Raw genomic sequence first — 24394 nt, 5'->3', positions numbered from 1 at the left:
CTATACACCACCTGTTGAGCAGCAACGAAAGTGGTCATTCCAAGTGTAGCCAGCCATTGCCCCACTCACAGGTGCTACTTTAACCATGTGTTTATGAAATTTTATATATTACTGATTTATTTCTGAATGTAAATTGATTCAGTTTTGATTCCTTTAGTATGCAGCCAACCTTGGCAGTGATGGTCACAGTGAGCTGATGGGGGTGACTTCGGAAAATTAATGAACACTTCTTTTTTAGCGTAGACACAGTATGAACCATTTAAAAAAATATATATATTGTCCATTATTTTGTTTTCTGTGTCATAAACAATGTTATATTGCAAAGTGTTATCAATGAAGCATTTATTTATATAAAAAGTTGCAAACTTACCTTCTATATAGGTTAACATGTTTTTGTGTGGACTATGTAGCTAGTAATAGTTTTGTTTTGTGGCGAATAGAGTTTGTGTTAGATGATGAAGGATGATAAGTTTTATTTTATTTTTTTTTTTTACTCATTTCATAGTATTGGGCAACCTTTAAAAGTGTGTGAAAGATTAACTGTTGGACCTCAAAGCAATGGTTATATTCCATGCAGGAACTACTAATTTTAAGAAGGGAAAAAATGTCATTTCAATTATATTATTATGTACCAAATTGTTAAGAAAAGTGTTGCAACTCTTCTTTTGCTTGAAAATGAAATATATTCTATCACTAAAATGTTCCAGTATTATTTGTCTTCAATTAATTATTATTGTGTCAAAACCACTTTCATAAGTTGCGGGACTTTCAACTTCTATGTATTGAAAATTTATTCAATTCCTGCTGAATTACAAACTGAGCATTTCAATTTTCCTCACTTGCATTTTATCAAATTAAAAGAGGAATGTGAAAGATATGTACTGTATACATTAATTGAATGCATGTGAATCATCCCTATTTATCAACACCAATAAGCAGCAAACCGGGAACCAATTAACGACATCCAAATGACAATCATATAACGATTCTCAGCAATCTTTAAACATAAAAAACGATTAAAAAATAAAGAACAATAACAAAATGTTATATTAATCAATATTTGACATATTTTTTTTGTGAAACAATAATCATTTACAATTTCTTAAAGATAAAAATTTGATAATAAAATAAAACAATATAAAATAAACCCGCGCAACGCGCAAAAGTGCTATCTAGTTACTTAAAATTTCAAATGCTTATAAGCACTTGGTACTTTAAGCTAATTTTCATAAACCAACACCCTAAATATGTTATTAAATTATAATTATGCCTTATTAGAGTTTTTTTACTTATATATATCAGTATCAAATTTCAAATTAATTATTTATTATAAAAATTATATTGATTATTGATTAATGACATGGTCCCTTTTTGAGTAACAGTACCCACCACGGCAAGTTAGCAATTCCCAAAGATAATGGAGCCGGCCCCATTGGTCACACATTTAATGGTCCTACTTGACTGTCATCTCTATCATCACGTACATTTCACTTTGCATCATCCATAAATACAAAAATAAATAAATATATAAAAAAAAAAAAAAAAAAAAAAACAATAAAAAAAAACAAATTTTTTTAAAATAATTTTTTCCTTTTTATTTCTTTCTTTCTGTACAACAAAAAACCCTAATTACACTTCTCGCTCGCTCTCTTTCTCTCTCTTTCCTTTTTCAAAATCCCCAAAATACCAAACCCTAATTTTGCCCCCCGTCTTTCTCTCTCATGGCGACGGCGCGTGATGAGAGCGGTTTCGGCGCCGGAGGAAAGTTCAGAAAGCGGCCATTTCGGAGGACTACGCAATCCACGCCGTACGATCGCCCTCCCGCATCGGCGGCGCTCAGAAACCCCGCCAATGTTAATATTAATAACAATAATGGCTGGTTGTCGAAACTCGTTGATCCAGCCCACAGACTCATTGTTTCGAGTGCTCACCGCCTATTCGGCTCTGTTTTTCGTAAGCGACTTCCGCCGCCGCCACCCCCACCGTCGACAACGCCTGAACCAGGTTGGAATTTATTTTTTCATGAAATGTTGTTTTGTTTGTCTGTTCTTGAAAGCAGTGATTTTTCTGTGGTCTGTGTTAGGGCTTTCTGTTTATCGTGTGAAAATTAGGGTTTTTGGTTTAGTTGATTGTGTTAATTTTTTCAATGTTTCTTATATGTACTTTGAATAATTTTCTGTTTTATAGTGTTAGTAATGAATAATTTTTTTTGGCTGGTGAGAATGAGGAATTATTTGGCAAATGTGTAATATTCTATTTATTTATTCATTTTTTTTGAATTATATTCACTTTCCAGATAGTATTGTTTCATTACATTTTAGAGAATTAGTTTTAGGCTTCAAATGGGTTCGTGTAATACAAGTTATATTTTCATATTTGATAGGGAGTCAATCTTCAAATAATAGCATCTTGTTTAAAATTTCCCCTGAATATGTAATATTTTAACTAGTATGTCCTCGGGGTCTTGTGAAGTGGTGAGAGTTATGTGATCTTTAGTTCTTGAAAGCTGTGGTATTAGATGTGCTGAACTTAATTCTTCTTACAGAAGACAGTTTGCTTAAAGGTAACTGTTTTTCACCTCCTTTTGAGATTTGATTAAAATAAAGACATGGGATTTGAATAAAATGCTGACAGATCCCATTGGTTTAGTTACTGCAACTTCCCTAGGGAGGTTTTTATGACAAACCGTATTGAAGCGAGAAGTTTTTGTGATTTTCTTCGGGGCTATCTTGATTCTTATAATTTCATGAGAGTTTTTTATTGATTAATTTCAAATTTTAAGCTCTTGTATTTTAGTGAAAACTCAAAGAGAGGTGCATAAAACGTACTCTAATTGTGTTGAGAAATGATAAGCTTGTAGTGACAAAAATGATCTATTATCCGTGTAGTGGTAATTCAGCCGGACAGGATGCTTGTTTTCTTTTGTGTCCTTTATGTTGCTGACATACTTTCAATTGTCAATTTGAGTCATAAATTGCTGATTTACCTTTCTCTTTTTCTTTTTTTACAAATGCAGTTTATTATCATTGTTTTCTGTGATAATATATGAATCAATATTTGAACATTGTAACATGTGAATTTACAGTTTCAGCAGGAAATCACGAAGCACAGGAAATGCACCAGGAGCCAGTCTCTACAGTAAGTTTAAATGGTTACTCCATGGGTTATTGCTATTTTGTGTTCACTCTCTTTGTTGATAGTTCATATAGTGGAAAGGAAGCCTAATTGAATAGCTGAGTTTGGGCTTCAAGTGGCACAATTTCATGTTAGTTTTTTACTGTATGTCTATAAATCCTTGCACAATCTTTCCTCATCTTTTCTGGATAGCCATGTTAGTTGTTTGATTGATGATATAAAGATTTAGTGTTGAAAGAAAGTGATTGGGAACTTCTAATATATTAGACCTGAAACTCCCAAAATACGCTGTTTAAAGTAGTATTCCTGAGAGTAGATTTTCAGTTGTCCTGATTGCAAATATTGAGTGAGCTTTGTTAGGCTTTAAGTGTTTGTGGCAATATTATTAGCATAAATACTGGGCGATGAGCATCTTTGCTGCTTACTTGGGGTGTAATTTTTCTAGCAGAAGATACTTGAATATCTAAATTCTGTGGGTTAATCAATTATCATTTATCGTGTTTATCCTTTTTGTTTGTGGGAACTATTTCCGGCCTTTCTTTTCTTTCGTAGTGTGCCTCATATTGTTACAATATATTATTTATTGTATAAACTCTGGTTGATACATTTTCTCTGTTGTATGCAAATGTGCCTTGAAGGATGATCCTGGTGTTCAAGGAGCCATTAACTGTCATGATGGTCCTACTAATAGTCCCGATAAAGGCCTCAATGAACTGGAGCAAATTTTGAAGCGGAAGACTTTTACAAGGCAAGTTGGAATAATTTAAATTGGCTTCATTAGGAAAGTTCTGTAGTAAGATATTTAATGCATTATGACTTCAATCTGTGCATAATTGTTTTGTCATCATAGTATCTTTATCTGGGAATACTAAATATTGCGTGATGTTAATATATCAATGATGGATGTAATATATCAATGATGGATGTAATATATCAAACTGAGTAAGTATCTGTAGCCCTGCATTTGGTAGTTGTTTGTTGAGAAGTGATATATTTACTTTTGTCTTTGCATCCTTCCTCCCTAAAACCAGCCAACCAATTCATCCTAAAATAGATACATAAAATGGCAAAGAAGGAAAAGGATGGAAAAAAGAAAAGCTTGATCTTCCAATATGGGGGAAATGAGTCCCGTATTTTGATGGTTTTACAGTCAAGATAATTTTATATTTATATTATTCAAAGCAGTATACCCGTTTGGATAATTGTTTGGTATATATTCATATCTGAACGACTTGTCATCCTCCAGTTTAGAACTTCAGTTTAGGATGCTTAGATTAGAGAATAAATGAATTGCCCCCACTTTATTGGGTTAATAACTTTTTTCTTTCTGGAAATTTGCTCAAAAATGTTTATTGTTAAGAGGGTTTTTTAAATCTGACTGCCCCTTTCTGATTTTTGTGCCTCAGATCCGAGATTGATCGATTGACTGCTCTTTTGCAATCAAGAACCACCGATAAGCCTCTTGACAATGAGCAGAATAGGTCTGAAGTGATCCCTTCAAATCAACAGGCATTTCTCGAGAATAAGGAGCCAGTTTTAAATACTCCTGTAAAAGAAAATGGGATTGTGAGCCAACACAATTTGACTCCTGTTGTGAGCTCAAGTGTAGGAAACCTTTTCTATGTCTAAGTTTAGTTCTGGTTTACATATTTAGAAGTGCTATTTGGTGGTTCTGATGATACTCTTACTCATGAATATGGATCTAAATGTATGAAACTGTGCATTTTATTGCGGCAACACTCACATTTGGTGGCTAAAATGTTTGTAGGTCGTTGATGAGGATGTTGCTTCACCTGCAGAGCTTGCAAAAGCTTACATGGGAACTAGGCCTTCTAAAGTATCCCCGTCAATGCTAGGTGTGCGCAGTCAGGCATTAAAGGAAGAGTCAACTGTGCTAAACAATAGAGTGTTACCTTCTGCAGCACCCATTATGTCTCTTGTCCCGCGATCATCTGGCCATGTTGGTATTACTGAAAATGGTTTTTTGACTCCTAGATCCCGAGGCAGATCTGCAATATACAATATGGCACGAACACCATATTCCCGAATTCACTCAACCACTACCCTTAAGGTCCATATGCTGCAAAAATTTAATGAGTGTAGAATTTCGATGTTTACTGGAGTTCAAATATTTTAACTCTTCTTCTCTTTTTCAGGGTGTTGGTCATGCAGTTGACTCTCTTAGTAGACCATCATCATCAACTCAGAGCATCTGGGAGAAGAACAGACTTACTGAACCTAAACAAGGGGTACAAATGCTGGAAATAATTAATTGTGTTCTGTATTTGGACTATTTTTTTTAAGTTCATCACTGATGATTTGTTACGTCATTTTGTAGACTCTAAAACGCAGGAGTTCAGTCCTGGACAATGATATAGGTTCTGTTGGTCCCATACGTAGAATTCGTCAGAAGCCTAACCTTCTGACTTCAAGAAACTTAAGCTTGCCAGCTTCTGGAAGCGCTCTCTCTATGCGTGGAAGTGGTGTTTCTAGTGCTCTTCAACAGCCCTTGTCTTCGATACAGAAGCCACAGCTATCTGGTGAAGAGAAGCATGGATTTACAAAAATGTTAACAGAAAAAGGGGATAACAACATTTCTAGTACAAGTTTTACCCCTGTTCCCTCCAAGTCCAGTGAGACAGCTCTTAAAATACTGCAGCAACTAGATAAGTTGGTTTCTTCAAGGGAGAAATCGCCTACAAAGTTGTCGCCATCAATGCTACATGGACCAGCTCTTAAAAGCCTGGAGAATGTTGATTCATCAATTTTTCTGGAAAATGTTCAAGATAATAATAGGTCAGGTGGTTCACTTGACACCTCGTTGCCTGATGCTAGAGATTCTACGTCCCAAAAACAAGATAAGGTTGAAGAAAATGGCCCAACCAAGTTTAGTTTTCCTTTTGAAAAGGCTGTTTCTGGTCTGAATGGGTTAGATGCTGCTGGTGTTGTCAAGGATGATGTGCCTAGCACTAAAACTACAGATTCTGCTTTGTCAAACTCCATTTCGCATCCTTGCCCACAGAAGAAACGAGGTTTCCAGATGAGTGCACAAGAGGTCTGTGTTGTTTGGTTGGATCTTTCATCTGTTCTGTTTGATGGTTTCTTTTGTGTGGTTTCTTTCTGCTGTTCATTAGATTTCCAATTGAAATTCAATTTAACACACCTGAGACCACAAGTCTCCTTTTTGTAACATGAAAAATTTTGGTTTTGCACCCATCTGAGGTTACCAATGGTGATAAATCCAACAACTGTACTGGCAATCCTTCTCCATTTTGATCAATTATAATTTCATGCTCAACACTCCCATTATCTAAATTTGTTTCATGTTGATTGCAATTTGTAATGGTTTCTTAGTATATGGAAAGAGAACTATTCTTGTAGTGCAGGGTTTGAGAAGACTGGACAAAATGTATGTTTTTAATAAGTGGGTGGCATAATTTTCTGTATCATTGTATTGCTCATTCTATTTTAAATAATATCTTGCTTTTCTCTTTTAGGATTATTTGGAGCTAGATGATGATGATTATTCTAATGGGACTGCATCTACTCCTTTGATGAAAGGGAAGGATAAACTAGATGTCCCTGTGGTTGAGAATAAGTTTGCTGCTGATGAAGCAATTAAAGCGGAGAAGTCTCCAGCTCTTTCTGAAGTTAAGACCCCAAATTCTGTGTTGAACAAAACGTCTGATATCGGAACTCATGATGGATCTGTAGTTGCTGAAAAAAATTCTCTATTTACCTTCCCAACTGCACCTTCCTCCAGCATTACTGGACAGACAGCTGTGGTAGCCATAACTGATTCATCCTAAAATAGATACATAAAATGGCAAAGAAGGAAAAGGATTGAAAAAAGAAAAGCTTGATCTTCCAATATGGGGGAAATGAGTCACATATTTTGATGGTTTTACAGTCAAGATAATTTTATATTTATATTATTCAAAGCAGTATACCTGTTTGGATAATTGTTTGGTATATATTCATATCTGAACGACTTGTCATCCTCCAGTTTAGAACTTCAGTTTAGGATGCTTAGATTAGAGAATAAATGAATTGCCCCCACTTTATTGGGTTAATAACTTTTTTCTTTCTGGAAATTTGCTCAAAAATGTTTATTGTTAAGAGGGTTTTTTAAATCTGACTGCCCCTTTCTGATTTTTGTGCCTCAGATCCGAGATTGATCGATTGACTGCTCTTTTGCAATCAAGAACCACCGATAAGCCTCTTGACAATGAGCAGAATAGGTCTGAAGTGATCCCTTCAAATCAACAGGCATTTCACGAGAATAAGGAGCCAGTTTTAAATACTCCTTTAAAAGAAAATGGGATTGTGAGTCAACACAATTTGACTCCTGTTGTGAGCTCAAGTGTAGGAAACCTTTTCTATGTCTAAGTTTAGTTCTGGTTTACATATTTAGAAGTGCTATTTGGTGGTTCTGATGATACTCTTACTCATGAATATGGATCTAAATGTATGAAACTGTGCATTTTATTGCGGCAACACTCACATTTGGTGGCTAAAATGTTTGTAGGTCGTTGATGAGGATGTTGCTTCACCTGCAGAGCTTGCAAAAGCTTACATGGGAACTAGGCCTTCTAAAGTATCCCCGTCAATGCTAGGTGTGCGCAGTCAGGCATTAAAGGAAGAGTCAACTGTGCTAAACAATAGAGTGTTACCTTCTGCAGCACCCATTATGTCTCTTGTCCCGCGATCATCTGGCCATGTTGGTGTTACTGAAAATGGTTTTTTGACTCCTAGATCCCGAGGCAGATCTGCAATATACAATATGGCACGAACACCATATTCCCGAATTCACTCAACCACTACCCTTAAGGTCCATATGCTGCAAAAATTTCATGAGTGTAGAATTTCGATGTTTACTAGAGTTCAAATATTTTAACTCTTCTTCTCTTTTTCAGGGTGTTGGTCATGCAGTTGACTCTCTTAGTAGACCATCATCATCAACTCAGAGCATCTGGGAGAAGAACAGACTTACTGAACCTAAACAAGGGGTACAAATGCTGGAAATAATTAATTGTGTTCTGTATTTGGACTATTTTTTTTAAGTTCATCACTGATGATTTGTTACGTCATTTTGTAGACTCTAAAACGCAGGAGTTCAGTCCTGGACAATGATATAGGTTCTGTTGGTCCCATACGTAGAATTCGTCAGAAGCCTAACCTTCTGACTTCAAGAAACTTAAGCTTGCCAGCTTCTGGAAGCGCTCTCTCTATGCGTGGAAGTGGTGTTTCTAGTGCTCTTCAACAGCCCTTGTCTTCGATACAGAAGCCACAGCTATCTGGTGAAGAGAAGCATGGATTTACAAAAATGTTAACAGAAAAAGGGGATAACAACATTTCTAGTACAAGTTTTACCCCTGTTCCCTCCAAGTCCAGTGAGACAGCTCTTAAAATACTGCAGCAACTAGATAAGTTGGTTTCTTCAAGGGAGAAATCGCCTACAAAGTTGTCGCCATCAATGCTACATGGACCAGCTCTTAAAAGCCTGGAGAATGTTGATTCATCAATTTTTCTGGAAAATGTTCAAGATAATAATAGGTCAGGTGGTTCACTTGACACCTCGTTGCCTGATGCTAGAGATTCTACGTCCCAAAAACAAGATAAGGTTGAAGAAAATGGCCCAACCAAGTTTAGTTTTCCTTTTGAAAAGGCTGTTTCTGGTCTGAATGGGTTAGATGCTGCTGGTGTTGTCAAGGATGATGTGCCTAGCACTAAAACTACAGATTCTGCTTTGTCAAACTCCATTTCGCATCCTTGCCCACAGAAGAAACGAGGTTTCCAGATGAGTGCACAAGAGGTCTGTGTTGTTTGGTTGGATCTTTCATCTGTTCTGTTTGATGGTTTCTTTTGTGTGGTTTCTTTCTGCTGTTCATTAGATTTCCAATTGAAATTCAATTTAACACACCTGAGACCACAAGTCTCCTTTTTGTAACATGAAAAATTTTGGTTTTGCACCCATCTGAGGTTACCAATGGTGATAAATCCAACAACTGTACTGGCAATCCTTCTCCATTTTGATCAATTATAATTTCATGCTCAACACTCCCATTATCTAAATTTGTTTCATGTTGATTGCAATTTGTAATGGTTTCTTAGTATATGGAAAGAGAACTATTCTTGTAATGCAGGGTTTGAGAAGACTGGACAAAATGTATGTTTTTAATAAATGGGTGGCATAATTTTCTGTATCATTGTATTGCTCATTCTATTTTAAATAATATCTTGCTTTTCTCTTTTAGGATTATTTGGAGCTAGATGATGATGATTATTCTAATGGGACTGCATCTACTCCTTTGATGAAAGGGAAGGATAAACTAGATGTCCCTGTGGTTGAGAATAAGTTTGCTGCTGATGAAGCAATTAAAGTGGAGAAGTCTCCAGCTCTTTCTGAAGTTAAGACCCCAAATTCTGTATTGAACAAAACGTCTGATATCGGAACTCATGATGGATCTGTAGTTGCTGAAAAAAATTCTCTATTTACCTTCCCAACTGCACCTTCCTCCAGCATTACTGGACAGACAGCTGTGGTAGCTGCTCCATCAACCTCGACTTCTAATAAAGCAACTTTACCAAATGAACCAAGTGCTGCTCCTATATTTGGCTTTGGAGAGAAACTAAAGGATTCAAATGTTGCTTCTTCCACATTTGGAACTAGCAAGACAAATGTCGATAAAGCACCAGAGTTTACTATAACATCTGCAACATTGGTAGTTAATGAATCTTCTACACCAAAATTTGGCACTCATTTGGAAGAAAAACCTGAAAGCTTAAAGAGGTTGGTACAGGCTGTACTATTTATCTCGTAGAAGATTATCTTTATAACATGTTGATTGGTTTCTTTGTTGGTACATTGTTATTATTTTGTTGAAAACGTCAGTGCGGTTTTTGCATATCCCTTCTTTTCGTTGTTAGTTTATTATTCTTTGTTTGAGATAAGTAGAGGAAGGATAAAGGCTCATTTTGTCCATGTTTTATCTATAAAACAAAAAGATACAGTGATAATGCTTATGACATAATTGAGTGAAATTGTTTCTATAAGTTAGTGGGATTTTCTAAATACCTTGAATGGTAGTTTTTATTTCAATCATTGGAGGCACTAGTTATCTTGCATATATTTATGGAACTGTGACAAAATCTGCAACATGGATGTTAATTACACTATCTATGAGGACTTGAGAAGAAATTAAGACAACATACCCTTGGTTGTTGATATTCTCTGACCTCATTTGGATCAAATTCCTTACATCTAGTATTTTCAAATTCTTACTAATAGGAGATAGAAGAAGCTCTTTTATTGGGGAAGAAAAAGCTACTGGGGCGGTTATGAGATTGTAGTGAATTTAAATTTGTTTGAACAAAATACAACTGGCTTTGACGTTGTGTTTTTGCCCAAAATTATATCTGAAATGCTCACACTTGTTTTTAATATCTGTAGCAGAATTTACTTGTATGCCCTACTATTCTTGAATTTGTTATGCTCCCAAGCTTACTGCTTTTGAGCTGTGCAATTAATCATCTGATAGGAATTAAGGTTTTTCAATTTAGAAGAGTTCCTTAAATGATTTCAACGTTTTACTTGTGTTTGAAGAAGGCTACTGTAGCATGACAAGAGTAGCCTTAAAAGAGGCCATTAAAGACTGTGGAGGAAAAGGGTCTGATTTTTGTAAAGCTGTGTATAAAGATATAAATCTACTATTGAGAAATACTTTATGCCTGGATTTCAGGACATTGCTATGTACCTGTCTCCATGTTGTCTCTTAATTGCATGTAAGTAATGTATAGGATCATTTGTGATATCTTATACACTTAATATTTACTGCTTAAAGTCAGTTTATTAAATGCTGCTTTTAATGTGAAGATCATCTTGTCAAACCCACTGCATATTATTCAATGAATTACTTTGTGTACTATGAGAAATTTAGTGTTAGAGCATTGTTATCTAGTGAATCCAAACAATTATACTTTTTCTCTGCAAAAACAGATTATTTCTGAAAGTCAAATGCTATACACAGAGAGTGAAATTCTCATATTCTCTTTGGGTAGCTAGGTTACTCTTTTTTGATTATTTGTTTCAATCAATGATAATCTCTTTCTTTCTTAAAAAAATGTGAAATGCTTGTCTTCTTGTGAAAGCGTTTAAATGTTTTGGTAATTGAGTGTAGTTACAGATTCTGATCATCATTAATAACTAGATATGATAGGCAGACACACGAACATAAATCATACATTCTATCTGTGTTATTGAACCTGCAAGTGGAATGTGTTGTGACATGGTTTGAGTGTGTTGTACTCAATGCATATCTTGTGTGTTAGCTGCAGGTTGAGGTTGTCATTTAGAGTCAACAATCCTTTCAAATCAGTATTCCATTATCTATCTTTTTCTGCAAATTGTGTATCAAATTTTATAGTTTTTACTTATTAAAGAACTTTTGTATTATTTAGTAATGTGCCTTAGGATACGGTGATTATCTAATAAATGATGCTGCAATTATGGCTGTTGTGGCTGATTGCTAATAGGGGATCTACTGTTATGGTATTTGGAATGAGTGTAGTCCTCCTGCTTACGAGGATGTATGGTTTTGCTGGGTGTCAGTCAGTAACTGATGCTGATATGATACCAGTCTTTATATTTGACATATCACACTGTATATCTTTCCTTTCTTTTGTTGTTCCTATTGGCCCCGCTTCTCAGCAAGTATATATTGAAATTTGTATGGAGTTATCTCAGTTATAATTTTCAGGTTATTAGAAATCCTTTTATTTATTTATTTATTTTTCTCTCTGTGCAGCTTTACTTCTGTTCCTGTTGTTGCAACTAATTCTGTACCAAAAGTGCCTGAATCAGATAAAGCTGATAATGGAACTATTTCAAAAGCTGGAATCTTTTCTAAAACACCTGAAACTGCAGTTCCTTCAGCTNTTGGTGAAGTCATATGTTGCGGGAGTGACACATGGAGCGAGCCTGATCGTTAGATCTCTGTATGCTTATGGACAAGTGGCACAAATCTGGCCGTTTTAAAAGTTTGCACAACATACATAAAAGACCTTAGTCATTAAGATAATAGAATTTTGGATTAAGATTCAAACGCCTTTTAACTTAAGAAAACAAAAAGTTGTTGTTTTTTTTAAAAAAAAAAAATTAAAAAACTATAAAATAAATACTATGATCTCTTTATATTAATAAGTTGAAGTTACATTTATACTCTTAATTGATGTAATCTTTAATAATCAAGGTCTATTTTATGACCCATTTTTTCGGTGGGTTTTAGCACTTATATTCCTTTTGTGTAAATTTTGAAACAAATGATTCGAATTGATAATACCCAACAAAATGAAGCACCACATAAANTTTGGTGCTGTAACTCCACCTATTGCAAGCACAGGAAGTAGTATTTTTGGCGGTACATCTTCAGCAATCCCAAGCACTGGAAGTGGCATCTTTGGATTCAGTGTTGGAGCAACTTCTTCAGCTTCTACGAACCAGGCTCAAGTTTCTAACCCTTTTAGTGTTGGAAGTGCGCAGGCATCTGTTAATGCAACTGGTCTTGCAACTTCAACTCAGAGCATGCCTAATCAATTTGGATCAACTTCGTCATCTACGTCATTTGGGTTGGCTGGGAATCCTGCCTTTTCCTCTAGCAGTTCTTTATTTGGCTCCTCAACTTCTGTGGCTAAACCTTTTGGTTCAACTCCGACATTTGGATTAAATTCCACTTCTTCATCAGAGGCCAACCCAATCAGCTCCACCAGTGGCCCTACTAACAACGTCTTCGGTTCCAGTTGGCAAGCCCCTAAGACTCCCTCATTTGCTTCAACATTCAACTCTTCAACTCCCTCAACTGGGTTTCAATTTGGAGGATCAGCTTCGTCTGCTGCTACTAGCAGTGCTCCTTTGTTTGGGTCATCTACGAATACTACATCAAGTTCCATTTTTCCGTTTTCTTCAGCTGCAGCAGCCACCTCATCGCAACCTACCTTTGGTAATGCGGGTTCTATGTTTGCATTTGGTTCTACTCCCTCAAACATTAATAATGATCAAGTGGGTATGGAAGACAGCATGGCTGAGGACACAGTTCAGGCGTCCACACCAGCAGTTCCTGTATTTGGTCAACAACCCATGACACCTTCTACTGGCTTTGTCTTTGGTTCAACAACTCCATCAGGAGCAAATCCTTTCCAATTTGGAAGCCAACAGAGTCTAGCCACCCCCCAGAACCCTTCTCCATTTCAGGCTTCTGGTAGTTTAGACTTCAATGCTGGAGGTAGCTTCTCATTGGGCAGCGGCAGTGTTGACAAGTCTCAAAGAAAAATTGTGAAACTCAAGGGCAGGCACAGGAAGAAGTAAATACAACAATTCTGACAGGTAATTTGGTTTCCTTTTAGGAGGCCGTGGTTATTTCAAATGCTGAAAAGAAAAAAAAATCAAGGACAAGAGATTAACAGCATGAGCTTTGCTGTTGGGTTAGTCACTGGAATTGTTTGGTGCTGGCAAATATAAGTCAGACGTCGCAGGGTTTTGAAATATGTCGATCATGTCTCTCCTTTACAACTTTCTTCTGGGCAAAATTTTTATGGTTGCACTGCCAGGTATGAGTTGTCACAATTTTGTAACAGTCTTACTAGCAAAATCTAAGAACATTTGTGGTGTATTTTAGTTGATAGGGGTTCCAGGTTGGGCAGTTGTACCTTGGATCCTTTTCTGTACTCTGTTATATGTATCATAAAAGAAATGGATATGAATTTTATCCTCTGTCCTCGCTTAAAATTTAACTCTCTATTCCTTTGCCAATTTTCCTTTTCTTTGTTTCAGATTCTGGTGTGGTTTTAATATTTTTTCCCCGGGCAATCAATTATATGGTAGAAAGTGATGCTTTTTTTTTAAAGTATTAGATAGAATCCTATTTATAACGTGTTTTGACTTTTGATGAGGGTTTTATTATATTAGTAATTTTATCCGATATGGGATCACAAAATTTCGGATGCCTCCCTCTTCTGTGCTTTGATGAATTTGTTTGATATTAAGATTGGCGGAAGCTTGAATGGAGGAGAGACTTGAGCAATTTATATATTTTTTACAATCAGTGGGGATTATGTAAATCATGTAATTGTGAAGCTTGAATGGAGACCTCATTGTGTCCAATACTAATGGAAATGTAAGAATTACAAGTGAAACTGGTGTCATCTACTAATGCAAATGTTACTTCATCCTCCATAGTATCTTAATATGTGAAAGAGACTGAAAATTATTTAACCTAAAACAGCCCAACAAACAAGAAAGAAGAAACTGGAAGTCTGGAACTTCTAACTTCTAAGCATGTTAAAAAAAAAAAAAACCTTGACAAGGGGTCTTTAGCGGTAGAATAATTATTCTTTTAATCAAATCATTCGCTATGCCCTTTTTTAATTTTAGTCCTTGAACACCCTCGTAAGTTAATATTTTTGCAGAAACACCCTTGTGGTATTTAAGGATGCCCCTTTTTAATCATAGTTCGGACGCCCACTCAACTCGGTTTATTTAACCTAAAGTCTAGCGAAAGAGACTGAAACTTCTAGCAAGCAAACATGTTTAGGAAAGCAATAGCTGGTTGTGCACAGCACGCGCCGTGGCGGTTGATAACCGGCCGCCGCTCCACCTCCACCTCCGTCTCCTCCGCCGTGGACTCAATCTTGCTCCGTTCTCTCAAAGAACATTACGAGGAAGCCGCCAAAATGAATCCTCCACCTGTAATGCTTATTTATTTATTTATTTTTTTTGCTTACCGTTGATTCATTGCTTTTTAACAACTTCATACAAGTTTAAACCCACTTAATTTAATTTAGGATTTTGCTAATTTACATGCTCGGGTAACGTAGCTGGCAACATCTTACTTAATATCCATTAATGTACTGTTACTAGTATGACAATGATGATGCTCATTCTGGTAAGTGGTTTAGGGTTTAGGGTTTTGGTTTTCAGGGATTTTGATCAATATTAAATATTTTATCAATGATGTATTGTTAGAATTCATTTTTTTGCTGTTAATTTGATGTTGAATATTGTAGATTACTAGATTGCCTAAACTTGTCTATTCCAGTAACAGTACATGTAGGATGCAAATGTTAGTGATGGGGCAGTCCATTGGTTTTGGTGACTAATTTGCTACTTTTCTATGCTATTTGTGCGTTTACAGAAAGTGAGTCCTCCTTCACCTTTTGGAATAGTAACGGGGGCAATGGAAGGCAATGGGCCAGTTCTTAAGAGAATGTATGGGGATGAAGAAATTAGTCTATCTGTGATGCGGTTGGCACACGTTGTGGGAGGTGGTGATGAGGATGATGATGGAATTAATCAGTTGTTTGTTCATGTGGTTGTTTCAAAGCCTGGCCAGAATGATTCTTTGCATTTTCTTTGTGGGTTGTATCCTGATGCGTTGGGAATTCACTCTGTTTCCATGCGGCCTAAGCATGAGAGCCAGGGTTTTCTTGCTGTTCCCTCTAAGTATAATGGCCCTGTTTTCGGGTAAGTTTGATTGCTGTTCTTATTTTGGTTTTCTTTTTTTATCTTTTATATATTGATTGTTAATTACCTTCTTATGCTGTTGATCATCTTGGTATTTCCAGCCATGTATAAGATTTATAAATCAGCTGTGAGCAACTTTAAAGGTGGCTTTTAGGATTGCAATTTTTGAGTCCTTGCATTCTGACTGCCAGACTTATTACATGGATTGATTGATCTTGGATTGGGTTATGACTTGTAATTATTATAGGTGTGATGTTCCAGGTTTCAGAAACTATGCAAATACTGTTACCCCATAGATTTACTAGCATAATTTCACTAGGTCAGGTAGCTAAAGCAATACTTAGGCTGAGAAGAATGACTTGCAATATTATACTTGAACAGTTATGTAACCCAGGAGGCAGAAATCACTGTATCTTACTCATTGCGTTACTGAATCTGGATGTTTGTTTTAGGATTTCATGTGCAATTTCTTAATTTTGCTGATAATATTTTTGTAGCTTCTGTATCACTAAATTGGCTCTAAAAACATATACTGGCTTGTATTATGCATTTAAGATTACACTTCATCTGGGAATTGTTTGCAAATTGACAGAGACATAGATGAAAAAATGAGAGATTCATTTCACAGTTACATAGAAGAGCGAGGTATAGATGAGAGTCTCTTTCCATTTCTTCAAGCATGGCTTTATGTGAAGGATAATCGAAATCTGATGCGTTGGTTCAGAGCAGTGGGCACGTTTATTAGTGGACAAAAGTCAGCTAAAGGTGCATAAGTATTTGATGTTTTAGACTTGGTTGAGAAAAATGCATCTATTGTTATAAATGGTAGAATGCTTCTGGGCAAATTGATTCGTTTACTATGAGGTTAGTTAGCAAGTATAGACTAAGTTCTACATTGATGTAGTTTGGCAATGTAATTCAGGCACCTTAAACTTTTTGTTCTTTCTCATATATAACATGTCTCCTTTTTTGCCTTGATGGATTAAAATTACATTACCTAGTTATCTATTACTCGGTAATGATACGTGAAAATCTTCTGTAGTTAGTCATATCGTAGATTTCTGTGTTTGTCATCCATGTGACTGTTGTAGTGGTAGCATGAATGGTGGTGAATTCTCTAGTTCTGGATACATTCCCATTCAGTAATAAGAAACTGCAGATAAATGAGGTTTATTTTGTTCAATGCTGAGTGAAGATGAAATTGTTATTTACTTATTTAGGAATCAAATTATTATTCATTGCCTTTTTATGATAACCTAGCATAACAGTGTCAAGATTTACTATTCTAAAGTAAACTTTACTTATTTCACCGCAAAGTTTTATTGCGAAATAATCATATTTTTTTGGGTTAATCATGTGGTTCCACTTAAAACTTGTATTTAGTAATTCCAAACATTTTTATAGAGTTAGACATCCACCCTTGAGGTCTGATCTAATAATAACATTTTTCTTGCTGTTGATGAGCCGTTAGAATTTATACGATTATAATTAATGAATATTTATCAAATTATCCTTTTATTTATTTTGGACACCTGAAACTTAATACCATAGAAATTTTTGTCATTCAGAAATCTCAACAGATTTTTATTATCTACTCAACCTCTTTTTATAAACATAAATTTAAGAAAAATGCTATCCTTACAAAGACAATACAAAGAGGGTTATAAAGTGACATCAGTAAGAAGAAAAATACAAAGAAATAACGAAAAAAGAGAAAGAGAGAGAAATCATAAAGATCAAGGGTAATAATTGTCTTTATATGCCCCTTTTGTATTTGTCTTTGTAAGACTAGTACTGTTCTAAATTTAAACCACCACTTGGTAACTTTATGGTAAAAAGGTAAAATGAGGTTTTATGAGCTATTGAGTTTGAGTCTCTCCAGACATTAATAGGATGACCATTTAGATTCGTATTTGATGTGTAATACAAACTAACTCGAACACCGTGATAAAAAAAAAAAAAAATGAACAGTGATGGATTGTTGTCCTAACCAAATGTATTTGAAGGCCCAAACTAATGAAAATAGCTCATGAAATTTCCATTTTCCATCAAAATATTGATTTTTGAGCAGCCACACGAATCATTCTTTAAAATTGATCTATATTTAATTTATTTGATTTTATTTTTGTACCAACTCAGCATGAATGGATAATGTTTTAAGAGTCAACCAATTTTAAATCTACATTTTCATTTCGCAATGTGGTTGACTTCATGAAGTGACATGGGTGGATTAAGGAGGGCTGGGCCCTGATGAATAATTGTTGTCCTCTATTAATTTTATTTGATAGAAAGCATATTTGATGATCTCCATGTGGTGACTTTCAAAGAAAGTAAAGGAAAGATAAAAGAGAAAGTTTGTTTGACCACTTAATTCTGAATCATTAATGGCGGATTTTTATTTATTTTATTGGTCAAATTGAAATTCCACTAAGTTCAGTTCTTAAAGATAAAGGCCCCAAGATTATGATGATGAGTTGGGGCATATTGCTTTTTATAAATGGCATAGTGTTGGTAGGTCATATTCCAGAATATGTCTAGTTAGACACACAATAACCACAAAAACATACAAGAATATATGTTTGATATTGTTACAAACGATAATTGATTTTTAGAGTTAATTAAAATTTCCCTCTTAGGTATCCATCAAATACATATCTAAAATAATAACAAAAATACTAATTTTATAACCCAATCTCATAATCTTTTCTTACAATCTTAACATGGTAGCAAAGTTGGTAGTATCACGTTAACTGACGACTTTGATTAAACATGAACGGTTGTTTCTTAGAGACAAATAACCGTTCCTTAGGGGCGAAACTGTTCATTCTTAAGGAACAACAAAATTCTTAAGAATGAACAACAATTCTTTCATAAGGAACAATCATTTCTTATAAAAGAACAATTGTTCGTCTTTAAGAAACTACTATTCATGTTTAGTCAAAATTATTTAGTGCACTGAATATAATGAAAGTTGACGTGATAGTCGTCAACTTAACTGCCACATTGAGATTGTAAAAGAAGGTTATAAGATTGAGTTGTATGCATAATATTAATATTACTCTAATAATAATTCACCCCTAAAGGCAGAAGAAAAGAAAAACATGGAGCAAATAAGACTTAATAGTTAGTGGTGGTCGGCGGCTGTGGGGATCATCGTGCAGAAAGGTCGGTTATTTTTTTCTTATGTTATTTTATTTTCTATTCTTCTTTCTTCATTATGTGGCACAATTTTACTAGTTTGGAGGCACCAGAAGCCATTCTATGTTTCTCGGGAAAATTATTCTAATTCTATTTCGTGTCTGTTCATGCACATGTGATTAAATTAGGTCACTATTATTACTAGGTCATGACCCACCTCTACTTCTAATGTTAATTGCTAATTAAATAGTGCTTTGCTTATTTAAACCCATGACATTTTCTAATTAATACATATAGAATGAAGGGTACTATTATTGATTAGGGTTTATTTCTTTTTTATTTTTGTTTACTTTTGTGAAATCTTTAAAATGAGACATATTTTTTGAAAGGGTTAAATACCTTATGCTAATTTTATTATAAGAGGTGTTTAATATTTTTAAGTGTTTTTTTTTTAATATAATTATAGGGGGAATTTTTTTATACCTTCCAAGGATGTGAATGAACTTGACTAGATTGGATGTATTTGTGATTATGAATAACTAGCTAGAAATAGATTGGAGAATCCACAAAGTGAGAACAAAAAGGTTTTTAAAGTGGTTTGACGGGTTTGAATCATGCCTACGTCCACTGTTATATTATTGTTTATATTTGTTGTATACACAAGGAGATTATAGGAAGAAAACACGTAATAGCGAGCTAAAACTCTCTCTAAGTGATTTCCTGTTCTTGTGTGAATAACCGATCCTCTAAAACGGAGATTGTGCCTCTCTTTTATACACACCGTCTGATAGTGATTGGGGGTTGTTGTTAGGGAATAGGTAACACACATAATACTTCGTAATCTGGATCTAAGTTAACCCCGCCCATGCTTAAGTCTGAACACTCATATTTAATAAGTTTGTTGGTGAAGTCATATGTTGTGGGAGCGACACATGGAGCGAGCCTGATTGTTAGATCTTTGTATGCTTATGGACAAGTGGCACAAATTAGGCCGTTTTAAAAGTTTGCACAACATACATAAAAGATCTTATTCATTAAGATAATAGAATATTGGATTAAGATTCAAATACCTTTTAACTTAAGAAAGCAAAAAATTGTTATTTTTTTTTTAAATTAAAAAACTATAAAATAAATACTATGATCTCTTTATATTAATAAGTTGAAGTTACATTTATACTGTTAATTGATGTAATCTTTAATAATCAAGGTCTATTTGATGACCCATTTTTTCTGTGGGTTTTAGCACTTATATTCCTTTTGTGTAAATTTTGAAACAAATGATTCGAATTGATAATACCCAACAAAATGAAGCACCACATAAAAAATAATGACACAAGATTCAAGCATATATACATATATTTTTTTGTTCCATGAGAATAATTTATAATAACACTATGTTGATGCGTGATTTTTAACACCAACTACTCAACACGTGCGTAGCGTTGATTGGTCAAGAGACACACGTGATTATGGATATATTGTAGAGTAAATGCAATGAGAGCTTTTTAAAGTGGTTCAGATGCTAAAGTAGCAAGTCCTACGTCCACTGATTTGTATTAGTATCGTGGGTCAGGTCGCAACAGCGGACTGATCTACAAATGATTAGGGAAAAGTAAATACAAAGTTACAAGAGAGAGAGAGAGAGAGAAAGCTAGTTTAGAGTGTAAAATAGCTGAATCCCCTTAATGAAGGGGTCTTCCTCTTCTTATAATGAGATGAGTGCAAGTAATCATCATTAAATCCATGTGTTGGTGTGAATATCAGAACTAAATCTGGCTTTACGTCACATTACCCACCTTCCAAGCTGATTTCACGCGATTTGGAGCAGGGAATGGACACGTGGAACCCCCATAGCGTCTGGCAGGCCTGACATGTGCTTACCGTTCTGACGGGAGCAGGCCACACCCCATCACGCGATTTCTCACGTCAGCCCTTGATTTCCCAGGCGTAACATACTATATGTTAAACTTATAATAACAATATTACCAATTGCAATACATAAAACGTTAGAATTATAACATATTGTAAACGAATAATATCTTTTTGTTACATATTTTATACAAGTTAGGCATGACATGATAGGCATATATCTACTAGCATCGTAATCAAATTGGAAATAAAGAAATTGTGGGGCTAACGAAATATACCAAAGAATTCAAAATAAGATGTTAGGTTAACTTAGATCATGCCTCTCTTCATTAATGCCTATAATTTAGGTTTAACTCTATTGCGTAATCGTACCAGTGTCTACCTGTAATTGTTTATGTCTAGATTGCTTTAATTCTTTGTATGATATTAATTTAATCATATATAAAGTATAGATTATAGTATACTGAGTTGGAATGTCAAGGTGCATTGACTTATATAACCTACCCTAACAAATTATTTAATTGTCATAAAGATGAGTTGTTCGTTCTCTTTTGTTTATCATCTTCAATGGACTCATATCACATCCATATTAAAGGAATTATTTTTTGACAAGATATTATAATACTAGAAGGTTCTGAAGTAGGGGAATCAGTTCAAGAGAATGTATTGTGTTAATGTATCATCGTTAATTGATTCTACATAAAAGGTATTTTTAAGAGGGAAGGTTGAGAGATGAATAATTTTGAAATAATATATAAAATATTTTTTAATAAATCATATTTGAAATATAACTCACAAAAAAATTTGGTGGGTTTCAATCTTTATCACCACTTGTTTACTTTGTTAAAGTTTCCACTTCATTCAAAATTTTGAAAAACCATTAAAATCCTTCATTTAAATTTCATTAAACATACCATTAAAACCTTTTATGCAAGGAAGATCGCCATTAAATTTTTTTTTTTTTAAAGGGTTAATAATTTAATAATAAAATTATTCATTTTAAATTGAGTAATATTGCATATTTGAAGTAGTATCACAAATTTCTCATTCTAAACAATATGTTATCCTATGACATTAAAATGAAAAATTAGTTATTTCTAATAAAAGACCAAAAATAAAAACTATATTGAAATAAATATATTTTTAAGTATCATTAATTGTAAAAAAAAAAAAAAAAAGCACAAGACATTTTAATAACTTAAAATATATCGAATCAAATTTCAGTGACATTGTCTTCTTGTGAATTATATTTATTTATTTATTTAGTCTTGTACGGTTGTTCCAACAAAACAAACATCCTCTAATATGATAAAAATAATGAGTTGCTTTCATGGTGATTTCTCATAATATAATATAAATAACCGAAGCCATAAATCACATCAAATTATCAATTCACAAGAAGACATACTTTTTCTTTTATTAATTTAAATTTAATTAAGAATTAAAAATCATTTACCTCATTTCGACTTTCCAAAAATAGTACTAGGTCCAAACATTTGGCATATTATACATTTACCTCCCTTATTGTCATTTTTTGCCATTAAAACTATTTTTAGCGGGAGAAAGACATATCTTTTAGTTAAGAATGAAGAAGCCAAACATGATCCCCTAGTGCAAAACCTCTAACCTCAATACTGTAAGAAGTCTCATAATCAAAGAAGAGCAACAATTTCTTTTCGGTTGAACACCGATGAACCAAAAGCTCCTGAGCTTAGCTCGTACAACAATCGATCTGAGGAACTTCTTGATGAAGGTATTTATTACATTTTATGCATGAATACTTACTGAAACAATGGTTCTCAAAACTTGTTGGTGTTATGTGGTGACCTTTTAACACTTGTTATACTTTCATGTTAGTTGAACCGTAGGAAGAGCAACATGTTTAGCCATTTATTCTTTATGATTTTAGGGTTTCGAACGTGATTATTTATGTGTGTTTTCGTAACTATTGCTTGATGAGTTATATTTACTCACTCTAAATGATATTCTTTATGTGTAGATTACAAACATTTTCTTTCTTGTTCTGTATTATGTGTGAATGTTATAAAGGTGGTTTGTGTATAGTCAATATTAGATAAAGAATATGTATTTTTGTTTTTCGTCAATTTACATGAATAACTCATTTTGTTCAACGATATTGTTGGTTATTTATTTTATGAAAATGTGTATTATAAGATGGAATTTTCTTGTTTATGATATTTGTTTCAATTGAGGTTATGTATATTGACCTCAAGGAATTGGCTTGACAGTCAAGGAAGTTTGCTCAATTCTTTGAGTTTTTGAGTTCAAATCTTAGGGTTACCTACCACAATAACGTTGTGGTTTATTCGTTCTTTTGAATTTGTAAGGTGTTTAATGGAGCTCGAGAATTTGTTGAGGTGCGTGCAAACTAGTTGGGACACCTCAGTTAAAAAAAAAAAAAAAAAAAAAGTTATGAATATGACTCTTTTGTCCTCTTAGGAGCACTGCATGAGCAAAGGAGTGATGCTTTATTTATCTTTTGTTGTTACTTTTCGTCTTGGTAAACATGTAGAAGTTAACGGATGTAGTTGATGCATTCTCTCAACAAATCATGTTGTGTTAGGTGAGCCAGCTGGGTTCTGCACTATAAGTTAATGAATGCCAATATTTTTGTTCATGTTAAAACTGATTATGTCTTTTATGGTGACAAACATTGATGGTGTGAGGCACTGCATGATCAAGCATACCACGATTTGATGTAATGGATGATTTTACTTTGTTTAATGGTGATATGGATTTTCTTTTCAGTTTCAACTTCATTGCAATACTCTATTTATTACATAATCTGATCAATTCAGTAACATAACCACAAGCATATATATAACAATATACAACAATTTCTTAATTACATATTGTTATGCCTGAAAAGTTAGGGCTGACGTGAAATCTCCTCAGCAAGAGCCAATCAAGATTCAGGAAGGTTTTGTGCCGTCCAGGCGTTGCCACATCGTGCAATCCAGGCGTTGCCACATCGTGCAGTGACAGAAGAGGTATGGTTCTTGTCAGTACAGCAGGTGAATGCCAAGCTTGCACGTGGTTAGGGATTATCCACCTGCCCAAGTCTTATGCAATTTGAGAATATTTCTTGTACAGATAACCAATGGGGTGCAAGGAAAGATTTGCACGACACCTACCCACTTGCAGACTTGTAATCATTACCTTGAACTCTCCCACTATAAATAGAGGACACCCCTCTCATTTATAGGATTGGCTGATCTTAGTCTAAAACAGCTTACACACTCTCTCTCTCTCTCTCTCTCTCTCTCTCTCTCTCTCTCTCTCTCTCTCTCTCTCTGTATTCCCTCTAGATTGTAACTCAGCTCGTCTAACGCGACCTAATTTTACCCATCTATTAATACAATAGCAGTAGACGTAAAATTCGCTTTTGAGCATTCGAACTACTTTAAATATCGCTTCTCATTCATTGCTCTATTTCATATTTCTTTATCACGTATGATTTCTAAGTCCGTTTAGCACTTTGCACGTGCGACTCGTTGGTGTCAAAATCAAGCATCAACACATATAATGCATCCTTCATTTCCTCCAAATTGTTGGACACTTTGCCCAACTCATCATCATACTTGGATGCATGTAATTCCCCTCTTTCAATTTCATTGTTCTGTAATTGTTCATGTCCAAAACCTTGAAAAAAACCCACAATTTCCTTCTCTACGAAAGAAATATTGCCTGTTTGGATTGTCGTGGTTCTCTGAA

The 24394-nt window shown here is 34.6% G+C and overlaps 2 protein-coding genes across 2 annotated transcripts; both read left to right on the top strand.

Moving 5' to 3' along the window:
• The first annotated feature begins 1601 nt into the window (after positions 1 to 1601).
• Positions 1602 to 13565, top strand: LOC116117003 (nuclear pore complex protein NUP1). The gene is made up of 11 exons (XM_031403038.1): positions 1602 to 2004; positions 3086 to 3138; positions 3774 to 3883; positions 4542 to 4740; positions 4904 to 5206; positions 5292 to 5384; positions 5474 to 6190; positions 6633 to 6920; positions 9681 to 9928; positions 11943 to 12081; positions 12491 to 13565. The coding sequence occupies exons 1-11, from the start codon at positions 1722 to 1724 to the stop codon at positions 13496 to 13498; spliced, it is 3441 nt and encodes a 1146-aa protein (XP_031258898.1). The 5' UTR covers positions 1602 to 1721; the 3' UTR covers positions 13499 to 13565.
• A 1068-nt stretch (positions 13566 to 14633) lies between these two features.
• On the top strand, positions 14634 to 16630 carry LOC116117009 (mitochondrial acidic protein MAM33). The gene is made up of 3 exons (XM_031403044.1): positions 14634 to 14877; positions 15324 to 15652; positions 16245 to 16630. Exons 1-3 carry the CDS (start codon positions 14716 to 14718, stop codon positions 16423 to 16425), a joined length of 672 nt encoding a protein of 223 aa, XP_031258904.1. The 5' UTR covers positions 14634 to 14715; the 3' UTR covers positions 16426 to 16630.
• Positions 16631 to 24394: the final 7764 nt, after the last annotated feature.

Source organism: Pistacia vera, unplaced genomic scaffold (assembly GCF_008641045.1).
Source record: "Pistacia vera cultivar Batoury unplaced genomic scaffold, PisVer_v2 Contig795, whole genome shotgun sequence".
In the NCBI taxonomy this organism is placed as follows: domain Eukaryota; kingdom Viridiplantae; phylum Streptophyta; class Magnoliopsida; order Sapindales; family Anacardiaceae; genus Pistacia; species Pistacia vera.
Note: the sequence above shows the minus strand (reverse complement) of the source record. Positions and strands in the feature narration are given on the sequence as shown.